Below are 18,937 nucleotides of genomic sequence, written 5' to 3'. Positions count from 1 at the left end.
TCACATGTTGCATCTGACAAGTAGCCATTGATTGCATACCCTACAAAGGTGAGAAACATTTTGGCATGAAATGGGCATGACACAAGATTTATTCAAAGTTTCCAAAGTGGCAATTGGCCAATTCTGACTGTTCCTTCCAGCATCCCACAAGAGGCCTGTTTTCCAGGGATTTTTCTCAGCTTCTGGACTTAGATGAAGTTGTGACAATACTGTTTCAAAGCTGCCATAAACAGTCCTAGTGTAGCAGGGAGCTGTAATAGTTCTCTTCTTTACAGCCCCTGTCATAAGCAACATCTATGAAAGCGAGCCTGTGAGATTTAAGCAAATCTTATTCTTCCCTCATCAAGTTTTGACATTCCTTTCTTTTTAGTTACTTAGAAACAGGATGTTCAGGATCTCTGGTTTGACCTTAATTCGAGCACCTTCAATCATGCATTCTGTACCTTTCATCATCTTTTCTCACTTTTCTTTTTATTGACAGCTAAGTGAACTTCCAGCTCTAACATCATACAAAAATTTTCTTCAAGAGGAAAAAGGTCTTACAGTCCTTCTCCTTTTTTTCTACTAACAACAAACAAAAATGGTGGGCATTCTTTTATACCTCTTTGATTGCAGGCTGTGTATCTACATTGCAAAGTAACCATTGTAGTGGAGATGATTCTAGGTCTGTGGTGAGTCAGGGCCTATTGGAAGGTTCTTTAGGGAGATGTGGGGGTGCTCCTTTTTCTTGTACAGTCTAGCTTTGTGGTTGACCAATGAAAGATATCTCACCAGATTCACTGTTGACCACCGTGTTCATTCTTTACTGTAGCTCTCAAAAGGGGTATGCAGAAGTCACACCTGACTTGGGCTTTGAGTACATTTGAATCTTTTTGTACTCCCATTTCTGCTTGTTCTGCCATTTGTCACCAGCTTGACAATGAGCACATAGAGTATGATTGTATCTTCGAGTGGAAAGTGGAAGCTGCATGCCTTTCATCCAAGCTCATTTTGATGACTACTTCCCTACCTCACTTAGCCTTCAGGATCAGTGTTCTAGGTGTTTTAGGGACATTATGTTGAACCTGCAACCTCATCAGATCGTGGTCTTTGTATTCTTCCATGTTATTCAGGGGCACAACGTGCAGGTAACTGCACACAACATCCACAGAGTATTTTGCATCCCAAAGTTGTATGATGGAAATCCAGTTTCAAAGACTGGTGGTTTCCTACCTTCCTGAAAACCTGAGAATGATAGAAATTAACTGAGCCACATGAGAATGTTAGGCTTGAGTTTGGAATACAGGGTGAAACTCTCCACCTGTCTTGATCTCAGACTGCCTCAATGTAGATCTCATTGTCTCTGGTGCCAGCAAGTAAAGCTATTCATGTTGCTCTGGTATTGGTCTGTCCATTCTATCTCTCCTTCTCATTTTTTATCAGACTTTGTAATTGTTCTACTGTCTTACATCAAAGCAGCAAGGAATAAATTATCGTTGTGATGCAATTAACAATGGTAGGCATTAGGGAATTTGTTTCAGTTGGTCTGGCTGGTCATACTTGGCTGTTGTACCACAAGTATGATGTGTGCTCTCCATAGGAACCTTCTGAAGACCTGATTGTCTGTGTATGTGTTTGGGTGCAGATCTGTATTGAAGACATAATATTACAAAATGTTTGTCTGTTTGGAAATATGACTCTCATGTAGTTCTGTGTAGAAAGAGGAGAAATAGATTTCTGTGTCTCTGCTTCTCTGAACCGGGGTATATAAGCTTTAAGATGAGATTATTCTATGCTCTGTGATCACAGACACAATGAGATTCTTGGGAGTAGATATGGTAGCACAAGGTTTTGATTTCTACTAGATGATTTCAACCAGAGCAGTGGTAAAGCAGTTTGGATGTCTTGCTGTAAAAGTGCAACTTCAACCTTCTGTACTTTCATTGTTTTGCTAATGTTCAGGGGGTTATCTTAAATTTCTAAGCACGATGTGGTTTTGAAGACTGGATATAGAAGACATTGTTGCCTCTAATACTAACATTGAATTAGTCAGTGGTTGACACAGTAACAGTAACGTTTAAAAGGAATCTGACAATATTGAAACTCCTTTGCTGAAAGGGACTTTTCCAGATATGTTAACAGGTTGACAAATGCTGAGTTTTGGAAAATTCTGCATATTGCAGAAAGCTTCCAAAACTCAAAGCAGCAGCATTGCCATGGTTTCTTCTAAAATTAAAGGTCATCTTCAGTCTCCAGAAAAGCAGGTGCAGCTGATTAGAACAAGAGTTCGTGCACATCAGAGCGCAGATTTGGGCCTACGGAGCCCTTGATCTTTTCTGATATTTAGCTCCTGGTGTTTACAGATAAAGAAACTTTGCAGGCAGTTGTTATTTAAAAAAGAAACGAAGGAGAAAATCTCTGGAGGGAAGATGGCAAAGATAGGTTGACACCACTAGCGGCAGTTTTTTTTGTATTATAAAGTTGTGAAAGATAAGCTTCTGTGTAACAAGGTTGTGCTTTTTCATTGAAAACAGAGTCTGGTTTTTATGTTTCATGTTTATATTAAAAAAACCAGAACTGATATTAATGAAATATTGAAGTTGGAAAATCAAGTTAGTAAGAGCTTGGTAGTTCACATTTGGTGAGCTGCATGAGGCTGAATGTATCCTTAGCTCTGTATTATGGCAAAGAAAGGTGTTGAATTTTTTTGTATGAACCCCCAGGATTCAAAACATACATTGGTAACAGCTTTTTGCAGGCAAATTTCATGTTGCTGCATGAGAATCTATAAAGACAAACAGCAGCTTGAAACAAAGGTTAAGCTCACTTCTGCTTTTTCTACTCAAGATGAAAGAAATGGAATTATGTAAACTGATGGAATAATGGCCATGCTTCTTGTTTAATATTCCTATAATAATTGCATTCCCTGAGTCATCATAGAATCATTTGGGTTGGAAGGGGCCTTAAAGATCATCTAGTTCCACACCCTCTGCCATGGGCAGGGATACCTTCTAGACCAGGCTGCTTAACACCCCATCCAACCTGGCTTCTAGGGTTGGTGCCTCCTACACTTAATATCCTGGTGGTTCAGATGGTTTATTGTGTATTTCATAAACTGTTCTTGAAGTTCACATGGTGAGTCTCTCTGGTTTCTTTCAATTCAATAATTTATGTCATTCAAAAATACTTCTTTTATTCCTTCAAAATATAATTTCATTCTGACAATTCTACCTCTGACTCATCGTTTGTGTCCTATGTGGTGTAATAGTGAACTGTCATGTGTACTTCCATCATAACCCTTTTGTAGATCAAATTCAAAAGGCTCAGTTGTATTGACTACAGCTTGTGGGAACCTCCCCTGTATTTAGAATGCTATTGATTATGGGGAAATGTGTATTTTAGAAGATTTAGATTCTTTTGTTGATGTAATTTTGAAGCTCTTGGCAGTCATGTTTGCAGGACAGGACAACAACAGAGTCATAAATGGTTACAGTTTCTGACAGGGGATTTTATACAGTGCTGTTGGACGAGAAGCTCAACATGAGCTCTCAATGTGCACTTGCAGCCCAGAAGGCCAATCAGATCCTGGGCTGCATCAAAAGAAATGTGGTCAGCATGGCAAGGGAGGTGATTCTCCCCCTCTACTCAGCTCTGGTGAGACCCCACCTGGAGTACTGCATCCAGTTCTGGAGCCCCTATTACAAGAGGGATATGGACATGCTGGAATGGGTCCAGAGAAGGGCCACAAGGATGATCAGAGGGCTGGGACACCTCTCCTATGAGGACAGACTGAAGGAGCTGGGGCTGTTCAGTCTGGAGAAGAGAAGGCTCCAGGGTGACCTAATTGTGGCCTTCCAGTATCTGAAGGGGGCCTACAAGAAGGCTGGGGAGGGACTTGTCAGGATCTCAAGTAGTGATAGGACTAGGGGGAATGGAATGAAGCTGGAGGTGGGGAGATTCAGGCTGGATGTGAGGAGGAAGTTCTTCAGCATGAGAGTGGTGAAGCCCTGGAATGGGTTGTCCAGGGAGGTGGTTGAGGCCCCATCCCTGGAGTTGTTTAAGCCCAGGCTGGATGAGGCTCTGGGCAGCCTGATCTAGAGTGGGGTGTCCCTGCCCATGGCAGGGGGGTTGGAACTAGATGATCCTTGTGGTTCCTTCCAACCCTGACTGATTCTATGATTCATCACTTCAAGCATAGTGCATTCATATTAACTAGTAACAGAGATTAGAAAAAAGAAAGGGAAATAAACTTTACTTTCAACACAGATTCTTTTGTTCTTAGAAATATAGATGTTAGTTTCAGATGTGGCAGTCCTCTTACCTTCAATCTTAATGTTATGTTAAATTTTGTATTATATTGCCCGTCTGTTAGTAAATGTGAGAAATGTGTATCAGTGCCAGTGGAGTATTGGGAAGAAATGGTTTTGCTACTATATTTCCTCAGCAGCAGGTGGGTGTCATTTACACTCCAAATAGACGGAAAGGTGGAATTGTAGCAGCCTAACTTAAGGAAGAATGGTCTCTCCTTTGGAGAAACTATTTTATATCCTGATGGAAGGTTTTGGTCAAAGATTATAGTCTTTTCCTTCAAAAGAAAATGAAATGCCAGTTATCTGACAAGTGCTGCAGTTTCATTGTTTCCACTTTGCCTTCAGAAATTTTGCCAATAAGAAGCACACAAAGTTCATTGGAAATGCATTTAGTATGATTTCTATTTCTAATTTCCTAATTTTCCTGGGTTTAGGGGATTGGGAGGGGAAGGTGGTACTTCAAATGGAGAAGATACAGGCAGGAGCTGCAAAGACAAACAGTGAAAGTATTTCTTCTGCTAGAAGGGACCAGAAGAGCTGAGGTCATTGAACATCCAGTTAGCTGAAAACTGACATGACTGCTTTCTGAAAGTGTACTATAGGATGGGAGGAGAAGAGACAACAGGCAGGAGCTGGCTGGGGGTTCAAGAAGAGCTTTCTAGGATGAGCCCTAGGGGATTGAGGAATGAATTTCATAAATGTATATCTGAGATGATGTGCTGTTATTTAGAGCAGGGGTGGGAAGTCCCTCCCAGGATCAGCCTTTTGCTCCACCCCTATGAAGTCTGGCAGCTGTTTCCTTTCCATTATCAGAAGGGCAGTTTGAGGTTTGAGGGCTTAGCCCATGCTCTTGCCTTACTTCATGTCTTGAGTCACTCAGACTTACTGTAAGAAAAACTGTAAGATGCTCAGCCTTGCCACAGGAGGACTGGAAAGTGAGTGCAAATACAAATTCCTCTTTTGGCCTCTGCTTTTGATGCCTTCCTTCTACAGTAGCAGATACAGAGGACAAGGGGTGTGTTGACTTCAGGCTACTAGAGTAAGATTCAGGTGCCAGTTTTACCAGTCCAGACTGTCTATCCTGAGAGGCTCCATGCAACTGCTAACTATCCTTCAGTAACAAATCTGGGTTAGACACCCCTTAGCTACACTGCATCTGCAGTATTGACATTCCTGGAGTCAAAAATAATAGCAACAGCAATAACTGGTCAGGAAATAATACCTAGATGTTCATACAGTATGTCCTGGAAACTACTCGTGTATTTAGATGCACTCTCTTTGCTCAGGGTAGGCTGATTATAGTGCATAACGTTGTAATCACATGCAAATTATTTAAAGCTGTTTTTTAATTTACAGAGTTAATGTACTGTGGAATCGTTAAGTCTGACCTCCAAACCAAGCCACTTCGCTTTGGTTTGGGGAGTTTCACCATCCTCCCCCATCCCTTCTACTTTCCCACTCCTGGCTGTTGGATGGTTAAATAGTTGATGTTTTGAGTGACCTGGCTGCTCTGAGTTCATGTATTCAAAATACTTAATTTTTCTTTTAGCTTCTTATTTCTTTAATATTTTTAATAAATGAGGCTAATGAAGCATTACATATATGCGAGAAAAGCAATTTGATGATGCTTATACCAAATATGTTACCAGGAGTTCCTTGTACTCCCTCTTTTAGAAAATAATTTTAATACCTCTCAATTAAGTCTCATATTTGCACAGCAGGGTGTTTTGGCAGAAGCCAACTACTATGCACTAATGAACTCTTCTAATTTGCTGAATTATTTTTAATGAATGACAGTACATTTAGCTTTTTAATGACAGTACATTTAACTTCTGAATAACTTTGATCAAGTCCACTTTTTGTCAGACTGCCTGCTGTGCTAAACTCTTTATTCTCAAACCCCACTCAGTTATTCAGAAAAATTGTTAATCGGTAACATTAAATTATTTTCTCTCTCAGAAGCTCAAAATCTACTGGAAAGTACTTTCTTTTACCAGCCCTCAGTGCTGAGTCTGGTTGCATCTTCATACTTGACAATGCTTCATGTAAAGACTACTGGCGAGCTTTGGTTTTTTAACTGGAAGATCATAGAATCATAACATGAATCACAGAATGGTCCAGGCTGGAAAGGACCTCCAAAGGTCACCTGGTCTGACCTCCCCATGGTCAGCAGGGACATCCCCAACTAGACCAGGCTGCCCAGGGCCTTGTCAAGCCTTGCCTTGAATATCTCCAGGGAAGTGGCCTCAATCACCTCCCTGGGCAACCTGTTCCAGTGTTTCACTACCCTTGTAGTGAAGAACTTCTCCCTGATATCCCATCTACATCTGTCCTTCTCTAGTTTGAAGCCATTGCCCCTTGTCCTGTCACTGCAGGCATTTGTAAACAGTCTCTCCCCATCCTTCCTGGAGGCCCCGCTTTGGTACTGAAAGGCTGCTATCAGGTCTCCCTAGAGCCTCCTCTTCTCCAGGCTGCACAACCCCAGCTCCCTCAGCCTGTCCTCATAGCAGAGGTGCTCCAAGCCCCTGATTATTTCTGTGGCCCTCCTCTGGACCCTCTCCATCAGGTCCACATCCTTCCTATATTGAGGGCTCCAGACCTGCACACGGTACTGCAGGTGAGGTCTCCTGCTCTCCAGAGCAAAGTGGTAGAATCACCTCTCTGGATCTGCTGGCAGAGCATCTTTTGATGCAGCCAAAAATGTGATTTGCCTTCTGGGCTGCAAGCACACACTGTCTCTATTTGCAATATGTTACCTCTCTAAAGGAACACCTACGTTTTCCGCCAAAAAGTAAGCTGTCACAATTACAAAACTTGAGCTAAAACTTGGTTTGGTTTTTCAGTTCCTGGTTGGATTCTACACATGCCTTGTGTAAAGTCAAAACAGGAGATAAATTATTCCTTCTTCCTTTTGTACTGTGAAACCACATCGTTTGTTGAGCCTGATAGAAAGAACTAATTTAAAGTATTCCTTTTCTCTTTTGGATCAGAGTACAACTGAGAAAATGAAGCCTCCAACAGAGCTTTTCTGTTCAAAGGAAATAGGCATTTTTCTTCTCTCCTTCAAGCTAATGTCCCCATGGAATTTGATATCTAAATGCCCAAGATGTGCTATGGGCATTTTGTTTCTTTGCAATACATTTTATTTATACACCTTTTACTTACATATAGCCATGTCTAAAGTGTATGCTCTTATATATGCCATACAACCTCAGGTTTTGCCTAAGAATCAGTTACCACCAATTTCAGGTTAGGATATACTGAGAAGCAAGAGCCCAGCTTAGAGGTCTTTGTGAAGCTATGATAACAACAACTGAGGAAAAGATTACTATTATTATTTTAAATGACAAGATTTTTTGTGCTAATCTGTCTTTCATGAGATACCTTCAGTTCTCCAGATTATCATAATATCTACTTGATATACCATATGATACTTACCTTTTATCATGTGCCTTTTTTCTAACTGCCATTTAGAGATTCATGACAAACATTATGGGGAAATAATTACATTTAGCTGACTGCTGTTCTCACCAAGGAATACATAAAACTGAATCAAGACAATTAAAGATTCTTTGCACAAAACCAGCAAGAATCCCCATTTGTCTTTGCAAAAAACTCTTTATGTTCATTTATTTAACGCTTTACATTGTCTGAAATGTTTCAGCCTTCACTGTTGATCATATCAGGTATATTGCATGTGATTATCTGTACTGTTTGAAGATAGAACTTAGCATCTTCCCCAAGACTGTCCTCTGTTATTGTTTCTAAATTTTATAGGGAAAGAGGTTTACAGCTGAATGAAGCATGGTGACATGACAAAATCTTCTAGCCAACATTCAGTGGGGAGGTTATTTAATCTAATTGTGGGGTATTTTTTTGTTTGGCACTGATAGAAACTCTCCCACTAGCTTGAGCTCTGAGCTCCCCACTGTGTATTCGCTGTGGTTAAAGCCACACCTTTCAGAAGAACATTATCCATATGGAAATCACATTAGAAAGCTATACAGAATTCAATCAACAGCTGGCTTCAATGAGCCTTCCTGTATCTCAGTAAAATTTCTGCTTTCATAGCACATCCCAACTGTTGACTGAAGCTGCAGGATAAACCTGAAGCTTTTTCAAATGGGGAAAAAAAAGCAGCTTTACAAAATCCTTGAAAAAAGTGCCACTAGTTTCTTGCATTTCTTTGGATTTACATCCTCTAAAATAATTAAAGATGCTGCCCTCAAAAACAGTTGAGTAGTCAAAAAGCAGCCATGTAGCCATAAACTTGGCTTAAGCAGGAATGATTTATGAATTGGAAAATCTGAAAGGTATGTAAGCAGCCAGTGCCTGCATCGTGAAAGCTGCTTTGGCATATTTTAATGGCACTGGTCAAAGACAGAAGGTCTTTCCTAAACACTCCAGGAGCATTCATATCAGGTCCAAGTCTTGCCTAAGTCTTTGAACAGCATCATGTGCCACGCTTTAACCTTTAGCCTTGTTACAGCCAGCTCCTGGTACCTGCACACCAGCATGTGCCATTATGTCTGCAAACGGCCTTTCTGCATTCTCTGTACTATCTTTGTCTAGGTATGTTAACCTATCGCTCAGGAGCCCCCATAGCCTCCTTCCAGGGGTAGGGAAGACCATATGGTAAGACATACGGTCCCTGTGAGGCCTCCTTATGTCCTGGTTGCACAAGTTGCTAGAGCGCGAGACTGAAGGCCAAGTGTCAGAGATCTCTCTGTGTCACAGCAACACTATCCTGTCGAGTGTTGCTCTGCATACAAGGAGAATTATGGAAAACAAACCAAACCCCACCTGTTCTCTGCCTTAAGTAAGAGCAGCCATTGAGAAAATTTATCTTCCTTGAAGGTAAATTATTGGGGGTCTTTAGTTTTAACTAATGCTTCCAGATGGAGTTTTCACGAGTGAAAAGCAAAAAGCATTTGGTTTCCCTGGAGGTCCATGGGAGAATGTAGGAAACTCCAGCCCTGATACTTCCTACTGAGTTTGTGTGAGGACAGCAGCTTACTTTAGACAACTGTTAAGTACCTATAGCGGGGTATAAACCCTGACAAAAGAAGAGAGTCACAAAGTTTCCAAAGGGCATACTGCCTGCAAGGGCTCCTCTCATCCCTGCCATTCACACTTAACATTCATAGATTTATTTTAAACTGTTCTGTTTGACATAAGTCTGTAGAGCCTTCCTCAGTAACCTTGTTCCCAGTCTTTTGTCTTTCTCCCAGCTGGCACCAAAGGCTGCCCAGTGTGAGACTGGCCGCTTCTCCACTACCTGTCCCGCCACCCACACATAGGAAGTAGCAAGAGACAACCATCAGTAAAGGAAATTTCCAGTTCTGTATTTTTTAACCCATTGTGCATTCCAGATCAGAATATGACTCCTAAGCAGCGTGATGGAATTGGTTGGTTTGTTTTAAACGAGCTGTTAGGAGTCATGGGGCACCATACAAATTGATGCAGTATGTTAAATCTTAAGCACGATACAGATAAAAATTCTGGATGAGTTAAACTCAATAGAGGTTAAAATAATGAATATATTTTTTTTAATGATCCAAAGTTGCAGTCCAGTGTTTCAGCTCTATAAAGCTGTTATGTTTTGGATTGAGTTTGGTTTGCTTTTTTTTTTAATCAGGTTTTCTTCTCAATATATCCCTAAAGAGAAGCTGTTCTGAAAGTGCTGAGTTTATTCAAGGTTGCCAGCATTTCAGCCTGACAGTTTCAGTGGGGCATATAAATCTCTAAAGAGCAAAGGAGTAAATGGAAATCTTGAGTTAGTTTACTTCTTTGGCTGGCACACTTTTCTATTTCTAAAATTCTAGAATGAATGAAAAAATTAGAAGAAGTTCTCAACCCTCCAAAGATACCTGCTGGTTTTGTAATGCTGCTGTTTGTTAGTTTAAATAAAATGCAGAGGAACCTGGTTTGCTCTCCCTGACAATTCACTGTGCATCCTGGAAAGAATGCCATGCAGGAAGACTTCCTCGTAAAATTCATGTTCTATAAATTCTGGACGTTACTTGTAAGGGGTTTTTAGTGTTGGCCTAATTCTAAACTGTTTGCCTACAGTGTTTTATTGCCTAAGCTACAAGTGAAAATTCTAAGCACATGCCTGGTTTGTTGTTGTTGTTGTTTGGTTTTTACATTTTGTATGCTAATATGACCTAATTGTGGCCTTCCAGTATCTGAAGGGGGCCTACAAGAAGGCTGGGGAGAGACTTCTCAGGATATCAGGTAGTGATAGGACTAGGGGGAATGGAATGAAGCTGGAGGTGGGGAGATTCAGATTGGATGTGAGGAGGAAGTTCTTCACCATGAGAGTTGGGAATGGGCTGTCCAGGGAGGTGGTTGAGGCCCTACCCCTGGAGGTGTTTAAGCCCAGGATGGATGAGGCTCTGGCCAGCCTGATCTAGAGCGGGGTGTCCCTGCCCATGGCAGGGGGGTTGGAACTAGATGATCCTTGTGGTCCCTTCCAACCCTGACTGATACTATGATACTATGAATACACTGTTTTAAACTTTAATGTAATATAAGAAGGTTCTTTCAGTGTTTTCAGTAGAAATTACTTTAAAAAAATAAAATACAATTGAAATGTGATAAAGCAACTCTCTAAACAAAGGAGGTGTTAGGGCTTAATGCTGCCCATTCTGTGGGATGTGGTAAGTAACACTTCATGTATCATAAATCATCTCTCTACAGCTGTTTTTTATTTTATGTAGGTGAGGATGTAAAGCCATTTACTCCTGAGAAAGCCAAGGAACTTGTGATGGCTCTACAGCAACCTGCAGTCTTCTGTAACATGGTTGGTGACTGGCCAGCCCTGCGCTGGAATGCGGAACACCTTTCTGCGGTGCTGGATGGAAAGACGATCCAGTTTAGGCTAGGTCTGAAGACAGTGGATTTAGGTGAGATTGAAGTGCACAGGCATTGCATGCCACAGCTCTCACTTACAGGCTCTGCAGTTCTCTGCCTCTCCATTACCACTGTTCAGATGTATTGCTTTTCACTGCAGGTGTTGTTGTTAGGACATGGGATTTAACCAACAGTGGAACTCTCTTACATGTTTATTGTTGGTAGGAGGTTTGGTGAGTAACACTAGACACCTAAGATCAAGTGTCTCAGTGTTCTTTTCTTGCTTTGTAGTGTGTGTGTGATCCCAGTCCTCTACACCATTCAGCTGTTCATGTGAACTAAGCTTCCATATCCACAAAACCTGAGTGCGTTAAACTAGCCAACTAACTAGTCTGGATTGGGGTTTTTATCTGTAAAATGGCAATGATTCTCACCTTCCTCCAGAAGTTTTATAAGACTGTGGTGTCTTTCAGTATTTTAATGTCCTGTGATGAAAGATGCTATTGAAAGCACCTACAAAGCATTAACAATTTCACTTGATGCCAGTACAATAATTTCACCTCTAACCCCCCAGATTCACTCAAACATCTAGGAACATGCCATGGGAGAAACACAGTTTTGTGCACTTAAAATCAAGTACTACAATTTAATTCTATCTGTAGCTACACAGTATTAGTTATAGTCTATCCATGGACAGATAGAGCTTCATACTTGGAAGGAAAGATGCCAGAAACATGCTCCAAGGTGGCAATTTGTTTGCCGCTTTAGAGGTTGTGCATTGCTTTATTCATGCCCTGTGCCTCCTTTCCCCTCCCAATCACATACAAAAATACATTTTGCTGTGTACTTTCTCCCTGTTGCCTAAAATAACTTGTCTCCCTTCCATCTATTTTTTAACCCTAGACCAGACAAACCCAGTTCTTAAAAAATATTCTATGTAAGTCATGTTTTTTTAGACCCCTACCTAGCTCTCCTTTCTGTACTCTGTACTTCTTCATTTGGACTACTACCTTTTCCTTGAATGTAGAGTCTGCACAAAGACTCCAGCTAAGGGTCTGCCAGTTCTTACAGAAGTGGTAGGATTACATCACATTATTTTACTTCACTGTGTGAAATTTGCTTTCCCCACATCATCCTGACCATATTATTTCGTGGTGAGTTCTTGCAAGAGAAGTGATGAAACAGAAAGGAGCATTAGAGGGAAAATGCTTGGCATTATAGGATTTCAAACCATTTTACCAACATGGATTAGTGATTCCTCGGCTGCTTTTTGGGAAAACAGATGTTTATTCACTTTCTCCAGATGGGATAACTGAAGTGTAGGGTTAATACATTACAGTATCACAGTATCACAGTATAACCAAGGCTGGAAGAGACCCCAAGGATCATTAAGTCCAACCTGTTCCAACAGACCCCACAACTAGACCATGGCACCAAGTGCCACGTCCAATCTCCTCTTGAACACCTCCAGGGACGGCGACTCCACCACCTCCCTGGGCAGCCCATTCCAATGACGAATGACTCGCTCAGTGAAGAACTTCCTCCTCACCTCGAGTCTAAACCTCCCCTGGCACAGCTTGAGACTGTGTCCCCTTGTTCTGGTGCTGGTTGCCTGGGAGAAGAGACCAACCCCCTCCTGTCTACAACCACCTTTCAGGTAGTTATAGAGGGCAATGAGGTCACCTCTGATCCTTCTCTTCTCCAGGCTAAACAATCCCAGCTCCCTCAGCCTCTCCTCATAGGGCTTGTGCTCAAGGCCTCTCACCAGCCTTGTTGCCCTTCTCTGGACACGTTCAAGTGACTCGATGTCCTTCTTAAACTGAGGGGCCCAGAACTGGACACAGTACTCAAGGTGTGGCCTAACCAATGCAGAGTAGAGGGGCAGAATGACCTCCCTGCTCCTGCTGGCCACACTATTCCTAATACAGGCCAGGATGCCATTGGCCCTCTTGGCCACCTGGGCACACTGCTGGCTCATGTTTAGGTGGGTGTCAATCAGCACCCCCAGGTCCCTCTCTGTTTGACAGCTCTCCAGCCACTCTGACCCCAGCCTGTAGCTCTGCATGGGGTTGCCGTGGCCAAAGTGCAGCACCCGGCACTTGGACTTATTAAATGCCATCCCATTGGACTCTGCCCATCTGTCCAGTCGGTCAAGGTCCCTCTGCAGAGCCTTTCTACCCTCTAACTGACTAACATCTGTTCCCAACTTGGTGTCATCTGCAAACTTGCTGATGACTGACTCAACCCCCTCATCCAGATCATCAATGAAGATGTTAAAGAGGATGGGGCCCAGCACCGATCCCTGGGGGACGCCGCTGGTGACTGGCCGCCAGATGGTGCACATCTTCACAGCAATACTTCAGTAGTTCAGTGAGGTATCAGCCAGTTGTTGCATTCCCTGTGAAAAGCATCCCATTGCCAATAATGAAAACATTTTCCTTGATACCTTATTAACATGTCTCAGGCTTACCAGGTAAAAGGATAGTTTTGGTCCTAGTCTCCATTAATTAGTAGGCATTACAACTGAGATATCTTCTGATGGAAGTGATGGAGTGTTATGTAGCTAAATGGTGGACTCATGCTAACAACTAAGTAGATAAGAGTCAATTAATGACTTGTAGTCACTGGAGATACAGAGTGGAATTGAATTGGAATTTGTATCTGGAAGTTGCATCTATTTGTATTTTGTGGGTTTTTTTTCTGAAGGCATCAATCCCTAGGCAGCAATCAGTTTGTCTCCAGGAGCCTCCATTTTATGCTAATGAAAGCTAGAAATGTCTTCAAGAAGATGGGTAGAGCCTTCAGGGGTTCTATTGTAACTGAATGAGACCTATGATGCTATAAAAAAATTTGCATTGTAAGGATGTATTAGTGAAGTCATTAGCCATGCCATCTCACAGTCTGAAATAATGTAATACATTTCATGTGCCACTGTCTTTTGGAAGATGGTTGATAGCACTCTTGCATGCTTAACATTGTTTTTCAGCAAGGGCCTCTCTTTCTAACATTGCTCATGCTAACTTTCCCTGATGAAGCAGAGGCACTGATGTGGTTAGAAAAAGCAACAGGAGAAAACAACTAAAATTGTATTGATTTCTCTGATATTCCTCCCATGTTTACTATAGATGAATTGCCTTAAGACTAGACAGGACCACTTCTGCCACTGAGTCAGAATCATAGAATAATCGAATTGATTTGGTTAGAAAAGACCTCCAAGATCATCAAGTCCAACTATTGACCTATCACAGTATCACCAAGGTTGGAAGAGACCTCAGAGATCATGGAGTCCAACCTTTCACCACAAACCTCATGATTAGACCATGGCATCAAGTGCCACGTCCAATCCCCTCTTGAACACATCCAGGGACGGTCACTCCACCACCTCCCTGGGCAGCCCATTCCAATGACAAATGACTCTCTCAGTGAAGAACTTTCTCCTCACCTCCAGCCTAAACTTCCCCTGGCACAGCTTGAGACTGTGTCCTCTTGTTCTGGTGTTGGTTGCTAGAGAGAAGAGACCAACCCGTTTCTGGCTACAACCACCTTTCAGGTAGTTGTAGAGAGCAATGAGGTCTCCCCTGAGCCTCTACTTCTCCAGGCTAAACAACCCCAGCTCTCTCAGCCTCTCCTCATAGGGCTTGTGCTCAAGGCCTCTCACCAACCTTGTTGCCCTTCTCTGGACATGTTCAAGTGTCTCGATGTCCTTCCTAAACTGAGAGGCCCAGAACTGGACACAGTACTCAAGGTGTGGCCTAACCAGTGCTGAGTACAGGGGCACAATGACCTCCCTGCTCCTGCTGGCCACACTATTCCTGATGCAGGCCAGGATGCCATTTGCCTTCTTGGCCACCTGGGCACACTGCTGGCTCATGTTTAGGCACCTGTGAATCAGCACCCCCAGGTCCCTCTCTGGCAGCTCTCTAGCCACTCCTAACACCACCATGTCCATTAAACCACATCCCATCTTGTCCACACATGTACAAGAAAGAAAACAGGTCTCCTGCTTATAGGTGTATTTTGATGTCTCTGTGAAGTGGCTGGCTTAGAGTTTCAGAGGTTAAGACACAAGGTTCATTTGGGAAGATTCAAAATTACTTGAAACCTCTTACTGTGATTTCTCATCTCTACTGCCACTTATGCAGCCTGGATTCCCAAACTGAAAACTCCTTAATTTAAAGAAGAGGAAACTGCAAATGGGGCAACTTTGTGGGAGTTAGTTGGGTTTTGTATTTGCTTTACTTGCTTGTTTAGAAGTTCTTGAGGCATGTGCTCCACCAAGCTGGGGGCAGGAGTTGATCTGCTGGAGGGTAGAGAGGCTCTGCAGAGGGACCTCGACAGGCTGGACAGATGGGCAGAATCCAACAGCATGAGATTGAACACATCCAAGTGCCGGGTTCTGCACATTGGCCACAACAACCCCATGCAGAGCTACAGGCTGGGGTCAGAGTGGCTGGAGAGCAGTCAGGCTGAGAGGGACCTGGGGGTGCTGGTTGACAGTAGACTGAACATGAGCCTGCAGTGTGCCCAGGCAGCTAAGAGGGCCAATGGCATCCTGGCCTGCATCAGGAACAGTGTGGCCAGCAGGAGCAGGGAGGTCATTCTGCCCCTGTACACTGCACTGGTTAGGCCACACCTCGAGTACTGTGTCCAGTTCTGGGCCCCTCAGTTTAGGAAGGAGGTTGACTTGCTGGAACGAGTCCAGAGAAGAGCAACAAAGTTGGTGAGGGGTTTGGAACATAAGCCCTACGAGGAGAGGCTGAGGGAGCTGGGGTTGCTTAGCCTGGAGGGGAGGAGACTCAGGGGTGACCTTATTACTCTCTACAACTACCTGAAGGGAGGTTGTAGACAGACGGATGTTGGTCTCTTCTCCCAGGCAAGCAGTACCAGGACAAGAGGACACAGTCTCAGGCTGCACCAGGGGAGGTTCAGGCTGGATGTTAGGAAAAAGTTCTATACAGAAAGAGTGATTGCCCATTGGAATGGGCTGCCTGGGGAGGTGGTGGGGTTGCCATCACTGGAGGTTTTCAGGAGAAGACTTGATGGGGTGCTTGGTGCCGTGGGTTAGTTGTTTGGGCGGTGTTGGATTGGTTGATGGGTTGGACGCGATGATCTTGAAGGTCTCTTCCAACCTGGTTTATTCTATGTATTCTATGTGGATGCGAAAGGCACATTTGAAACACGGAAGACGTGGGATGTAGCAGTATTATTTGTGTGAATTATTTGTACTCACCTAAGTTTGTGTTTGATAGTATTCTGACTACACAAGTTAAACAGTATCTGCCCATAAAGGGAAAAAATACAGTCAGAGGATTAAGCATTGACAGAGATAAGATGCCCCCAGAGAGAGCACCAGCGTTCATTACAAGAACAATGAAGGTGCTATTAATCAGGAATTCCCTACCCATCTAGTTCCAGTCACACCAAAAGATTTATTTTTCTGAGGTGGGGTAAAGGGTGGGCAGCAGTGACAGAAGTTGAATTTCTGGCAGGGAAAATGCAGCATTATAGTCTGTCTGATGGCTACTGGGAGCACACCAGCAATTACAAAGGAAGAAGAAAACTTCCACAAAATGGACTTCTGTATGCCAGTGTTTCTCATTTTGAGCATTTCCTCTGGTTGTGTAGCAAACTGAATAAACAATGAGTTTACTCTGAAGAAGCTAGAGAGAACAAGAGGTTGTCATGCTGATCAGTTAAGAGTCACAAGATCTCTGGAGGAAATTTCTCTTAGAGATTCTGGATAGAGCTGATGCTGTCAGATACACAGTTGGATAGAAAAGGGCTGCAACCTGGACATCTGCCCAAGAGGTTTTACCACTAAAGACAATAAAAAAAATTCAAGCCTCTGACATTTGATATAGAGGAGGACTGCAAAGGTGGCTATAGACTCAGCAGCTGAACAGGAGGTTGAAACAGCAGCACAAACACCCCGCACTGAGTAAATGTCGCACAAAGCTGATATTTGAGGTGATTATTGGAGATGGATGGGGATGGCCATTTTATTTTTTGTTGCTTGTGAGTGTGCCTGTGCTTTGTTATAGTATTACATGGCTGTTCCTGCCTTGGATTATTTGATTAAGGAATTTTAATTCCCTGTCAGCTGTGACTAGACATTTGGTTTTCTTTTAAGGTTAAAGAAATAGAATCGAATAGAATAGATGAAGGAGACATTCCACTTGCATTTTTTACTGGTACTTTGGGGTATTTTCTAAGACTCTTATCCATTTTTTTCAACATTTCCCTTAGTAAACACTGTCTTTCTGAGTAGAACAGAATTTGGTGTCTGTGAGGATCAGACATTATCTAAGAAGAGGAGCTGGTTCCTTGAAAGCACTGCTTCCCACTCCCAATTCAGTTTCAATCCCTCTCCCCCTCCAGGTTCAATCTGTGGCATTAGGTGGGAGAGAGAACTGGCATGCCTTCAGATACTATGGCCAGACAGCACTGGTTGCTTACTTTAGACTTCATGGTTTCATCTACCACAGTCACTTAGAATACATACATAGAATAAACCAGGTTGGAAGAGACCTTCAAGATCATCACGTCCAACCCATCAACCAATCCAACACCACCCAAACAACTAACCCATGGCACCAAGCACCCCATCAAGTCTCCTCCTGAACACCTTCAATGATGGCGACTCCACCACCTCCCCAGGCAGCCCATTCCAATGGGCAATCACTCTCTCTGTATAGAACTTCTTCCTGACATCCAGCCTAAACCTCCCCTGGTGCAGCCTGAGACTGTGTCCTCTTGTTCTGGTGCTGGTTGCCTGGGAGAAGAGACCAACCCCCTCTTGTCTACAACCTCCCTTCAGGTAGTTGTAGACAGCAATAAGGTCACCCCTGAGCTTCCTCTTCCCCAGGCTAAGCAACCCCAGCTCCCTCAGCCTCTCCTCATCTACAACTTATCAATTACAAAACACCTTCATTTTTTAATCGTTAAGTGTTACAGAACTGGATAATTGTGTGCCTGCTTTCAGCTGCCCCACTGCTAACATTTTCACCCTAGCTGCAGTCTACAAACCCAAACAATCTGGTTAGATTGCCCAAATACATATTTTTTTTATTACCATTTATTTTTCCATGAGCCCTACACCTTGGTGCTGAACAAGTTATAAATTGAACCAAGATCTTTGCCCTGGGGAGAGTGTATCCTAGAAGATGGTGTTGCCTTTCATAGTTGGGTTTTTTTAAAGGAAGCTCACAGTGAAATATGCTGTGAGGTAGAAAGAGCCTATTTCTTGCATTTGAAACACATGCTCCTGAGTTATCTTGGAAAACAGGCAGTGTCCTAAGCACTCTTTGTTCTCATCAAAACAATACAGATATTGAGCCACCTTCAGTAATGCTTCTATCTTTTATCTAATTTATCTTACATCTTTTATCTAATATCAGACCATCATTCACTGAAATGATGTGCATTGCTTTAGGGACTGGGTATCAGGAAGGGCACTGGACTGCAACACAGAGAATCAGATACAGGGATTTGGGGTTATTTCAGTTGATTTATGTTTTGTATGCAGTTGTTAGGTATGGAGCCCTTGCTCTGCAGAGATCCCAGGTTAGGGATTGCTGAATAACAGGGCTTATTTGACATTTTTAGTTAATGAATTTGATAGTGAGAAGAAGGAAAACCACTACCTAGTCTACTGCAATGGAAAATGGCACACTGACAGTGGTAAAGGTTTGCAAAAACTGTTCTCCCACCCAAGGGGAATAGGAACAAATGTCTGAGAGACTGCTCTGGGAATTGCTGCAGTAACAAAATGAGAGCACTAAAAAATGAAGAGC

The 18,937-nt window shown here is 42.8% G+C and overlaps 1 protein-coding gene across 1 annotated transcript in view; it reads left to right on the top strand.

The window, feature by feature from the left end:
- The window catches only part of HSPBAP1 (HSPB1 associated protein 1), a 44,339-nt gene that overhangs the window by 2,905 nt on the left and 22,497 nt on the right, over nucleotides 1–18,937 (top strand). Inside the window, exon 2 of the mRNA XM_054176305.1 lies at nucleotides 11,012–11,197. Coding sequence (XP_054032280.1) covers nucleotides 11,012–11,197 — 186 coding nt within the window. The remainder of the gene's footprint in view (nucleotides 1–11,011; nucleotides 11,198–18,937) is intronic.

Source organism: Dryobates pubescens, chromosome 2, assembly GCF_014839835.1.
Source record: "Dryobates pubescens isolate bDryPub1 chromosome 2, bDryPub1.pri, whole genome shotgun sequence".
Taxonomy (NCBI): Eukaryota; Metazoa; Chordata; class Aves; order Piciformes; family Picidae; genus Dryobates; species Dryobates pubescens.
Note: the sequence above shows the minus strand (reverse complement) of the source record. Positions and strands in the feature narration are given on the sequence as shown.